Source organism: Andrographis paniculata, unplaced genomic scaffold (assembly GCF_009805555.1).
Source record: "Andrographis paniculata isolate CXL003 unplaced genomic scaffold, ASM980555v1 Contig34END, whole genome shotgun sequence".
Taxonomy (NCBI): Eukaryota; Viridiplantae; Streptophyta; class Magnoliopsida; order Lamiales; family Acanthaceae; genus Andrographis; species Andrographis paniculata.
In genome coordinates this window covers 1,109,980-1,113,590 of record NW_026137567.1, presented here as the reverse complement: position 1 = coordinate 1,113,590, position 3,611 = coordinate 1,109,980, and the positions used below count along the sequence as shown (strand labels likewise).

The 3,611-nt window shown below is 40.5% G+C and overlaps 1 protein-coding gene and 1 non-coding gene across 2 annotated transcripts; one reads left to right on the top strand and one right to left on the bottom strand.

The window, feature by feature from the left end:
* Positions 1-844: 844 nt before the first annotated feature.
* Positions 845-3,240, bottom strand: LOC127248864 (uncharacterized). Its single transcript, XM_051271411.1, has 3 exons — positions 1,643-3,240; positions 1,151-1,586; positions 845-898 (listed from the first exon to the last, which is right to left on the bottom strand). The coding sequence occupies exons 1-3, from the start codon at positions 3,238-3,240 to the stop codon at positions 845-847; spliced, it is 2,088 nt and encodes a 695-aa protein (XP_051127368.1).
* Positions 2,579-2,685, top strand: LOC127248967 (small nucleolar RNA R71). Its single transcript, XR_007838213.1, has one exon. It is a non-coding gene; the product is annotated as a small nucleolar RNA R71 (small nucleolar RNA).
* Positions 3,241-3,611: the final 371 nt, after the last annotated feature.

The following is a 3,611-nucleotide window of genomic DNA, read 5'->3' as shown; positions in this document are numbered from 1 at the left end:
CACAGGGTTCAAACGTCGACTTGACTCAACATATGACCAATCAAATGTCATTAGTCATGCCAAACTAACCTATCACACAAATCACCTTTGACTCACTTCAGAGAAATCTCAAAAACAAGCGAAAAGACCGCAAATCAGGCATAAAATGTAATAAAAAAAATGAAAAATTTGCCCAAAATTTTGCATAATTCCTCTCCCTACACCTAAAGTATGCATTGTCCTCAATGTAAAGAAAGCAATAAAAGAGGAGAGGAACTTCCCTGGAGTCCATAGGGGGTGTAGTAGTTGGGAGCTTTGTTAACACCTCTTTATTTGATCGTGATTTTTAGGGAGGCTTGAAGTTCTCCTGAGTCCTACAAAAACAACTAACCAATGCAAGCCATTTAGAGGAGCGGATGTGGTGATCGGCGATGACTGAGCAGGGGAGGAAGAAGTCGACGGCGCCGGAGGTTGGAGGCGGCGACTAAACCAAAAAAAACTATCAAAAGTGTTATTAGCAATTAAACAATAAAAATAAATAAAATTAAAGAAAGCAATTAAATGATTTTGGGTTGTCTCCCAAAAAGGGCTTTTCTTTATAGTCTTTGAGCTAGACTTCGCCTCGCATCAATTCTGAACATCGAAATCGGCAACGGGTGCCGACTTTATAGGATCAAGTGAGGGTCCCTCGTGGTATAATTTGATGCGATGTCTATTGGCCACACATTTTTTCTTCGGCTTAGAATTTTGATTCTCCTTATGATATTTTTTTTGCTGCCAACAATGGTGATCCTTTAGGAATCCATCTGAACTTTTCGACAATTTTTTTTCTTCTCTTACTCTCTCCAGTTAGTCTTTTATCTAACTATTTTGTCAACACAGTTCTTCGTTTATTCTCCTTACCAACTTCATAAGTTTCCTGTACCATAGAATTAATAACATTAATTGCATATAACGATTCAGATTCAACAGGACATTTGATAGGATTAAAAATATTGAAATGAAATTTTTCTCCATCAAACTCCAAGCTGAGTGTGCCCTTTTTAACATCTATCTTTGTTCCTGCAGTGCACATAAAAGGTCTTCCTAACAAAAGAGGCGGTGGATTAAAAAAATGTGCATCGTGCCTATCAAGAATATAAAAATCATCAGGAAAAATTAATTAATTCACTTGAACTAATACATCTTCTATCATACTATCGGGATAAGCATGGGTTCGATCAGCAAGTTGAATAATAATTCCTGTTTCTTTTAGAGGCCCTAGATTTAAAGAGTCATATATTGATCGAGGCATGACATTAATAACAGCTCCTAGATCTAGAATAGCCTTACTGATCTCAGCTTTTCCAATCTTACAAAGGATAGAAAACACACCTGGATCACCTGTTTTAGGTGGTACCTTTCTTTTGATAACAGCAGAAACGTTCTCACCCGCTATAATATGCTCGTCCCTTCGCAATTTTCTTTTGTTGGTGCACAGTTCTTTCAAAAACTTTGCGTACTTGGGGATTTGGTTGATAGCTTCCAAGAGCGGGATATTAAGTTCCACCTTCTTGAATATTTCCATCATCTCTTTTTGTTTGTTTGCCTTTTGTGGTTTCTTCAACCTGTCACGAAAAGGAGCTGATTTAGTTTCAGTAGGAGGAACAGAGTCAGGAAGTACCTTTTCGTGAAGTTCAGCTTTTTTTCAATCTCCATCTCAATCTGATCCTCATTTTGTTCCTTTGAGATAGGATGTGGACCTTCCAATTCCTTTCCGCTACGAAGGGTTATAGCACTCGTATTCTTTGGATTAGGCCGGGAGGAACATTCAATCATCGTATCACTGCAGATAGTGATGGCGCTGACATTTGCTGGATTTGGCTCAGGCTGAGCAGGCCACTTTCCTCTTTCTCGTAGATGTTTTACCTTTTCTGAAACTTGGCTAATCTGACTTTGTAGGTTGTCGACAGTTGACTTCATCTCTTGCTGGAATTGCAGGGTACTGGTAGCCATAGACTTCACCAAGTCTTCCAAGGACGGGCTGAAGTTGCTTGTGGGTGCTTGGGGGAGCTGTTTCTCGTAAGGGCGAGGCTGTTGCATCTGATGTGTGGCTCTAAATGGTTGAGGACCATGATTCTGGTGTGCGTTTCCATAGCGCAGGTTTGGATGATCTCTCCAGCCTGGATTGTAGGTGTTGGAGTATGGATTGTACGCTGGAGGTCTATTCATACCGTAGTTTGCAGCGTTCACATCCACTGCACATTCTTCTTGGAGGGTCGGACATGAATCTGTAGGGTGTCCTGTACTCGTGCATATTCCGCACACCTTGACCCGGACACTCGGGATGGATTTTTCCACGACCATCTTGCGAACAAAGCTCATCAACTCAGAAAGTTGTTGTTGTATCGATTGCATGGTATGGTCGTTATTGTTTTCGCTCATATGTCCAATATCTCTTGAACCAAATTGCTGCGTGTTTTTAGCCATCCTCGCAATAAGATCCCAAGCTTGTGCTGGCGTCTTATTTACTAAAGCTCCACCACTTGCAGCGTCGATGATGTTCCTGTCCATCAATGACAAACCATCATAAAAGTATTGAATCAATAACTGAGGGGGAATTTGATGTTGTGGACATTTAATGATAAGCTTATTGAATCGCTCCCAATATTCATGGGGCGTTTCACCTGATTGTTGCTTGATGCCACATATCTCCTTCCTCAGGATCGCAGCTCTCGAAGCTGGAAAGTACTTCTCCAAAAATTTCTTTTTCATGTCGTTCCACGTGTCGATGCTTCCAGGTGGGAGATAGTAGAGCCAATCCTTTGCAGCATCTTTGAGTGAGAATGGGAAGGCTCTGAGTTTGATCTGTTCATCAGTAACACCTGGTGGTTTCATGTTGGAGCACACCACGTCGAACTCTTGCAAGTGTTTGTGAGGTTCTTCACCTGCAAGTCCATGAAAAGAAGGCAGTAAATGGATTAAGCCAGATTTCAGTTCAAAAGCAATAGTGTTATTCAGAGTTGGAAAGTTAATGCATAAGGGCTGTTGTGCCAAGTTGGGAGCAGCCAACTCTCTTAGAGTGCGGGTATCCTTAGCCATGACAGTCTCTTGATTACTTTCGGAGTCGCTAGAACTAGATATTCTTAGGTGGTTTAAAGATTCTGCCAGCTTTGCAACCTGAGCAGCTTTTCGTTGCTTGGCTTCCTTTCGCAACTTTCGCTCAACATTCTCGATCTCAAGATTAAATATCAGTTCACCTGTAAGAGAAGAACGGGGCATAAACAAGAGGATAAATTAAAATAACACAAAAGAGTAAAACAAAGCGCCATTCCCCGGCAACGGCGCCAAAAATAGACCTGTCGTGCGGTCAATCAAATATTTCACCTAATCCGTGATCAAAATTTAATGTAATATAGGGAAAGGATCGTCTCCACAGGTGTGATTCACTCTTTCGTGTTCTAGTGCAGTAAATAACGGGGGAGTTTTCTTTTATTATCTAATGAAAATAAAATAACAAAACAATTAAATTAAGGGGGGAACTAACTATCAAGGGGATGTCTGGCTCAGAGGATGATGCAGTTATGGCACTTGTGTTTTATCTTTAATTCAATAAAGTTAATTCTTATTAAAGTATCAATAAATTGGTTATA

Coding starts and splice junctions, on each gene's coding strand:
- LOC127248864 (XM_051271411.1), bottom strand. CDS start 3,240: ATGCCCCGTTCTTCTCTTACAGGTGAACTGATATTTAATCTTGAGATC. Junction 1,587..1,642: donor AAGCTGAACTTCACGAAAAG/GTACTTCCTGAC, acceptor TTTTCGTGACAG/GTTGAAGAAACCACAAAAGG. Junction 899..1,150: donor TAGAAGATGTATTAGTTCAA/GTGAATTAATTA, acceptor TCTATGGTACAG/GAAACTTATGAAGTTGGTAA.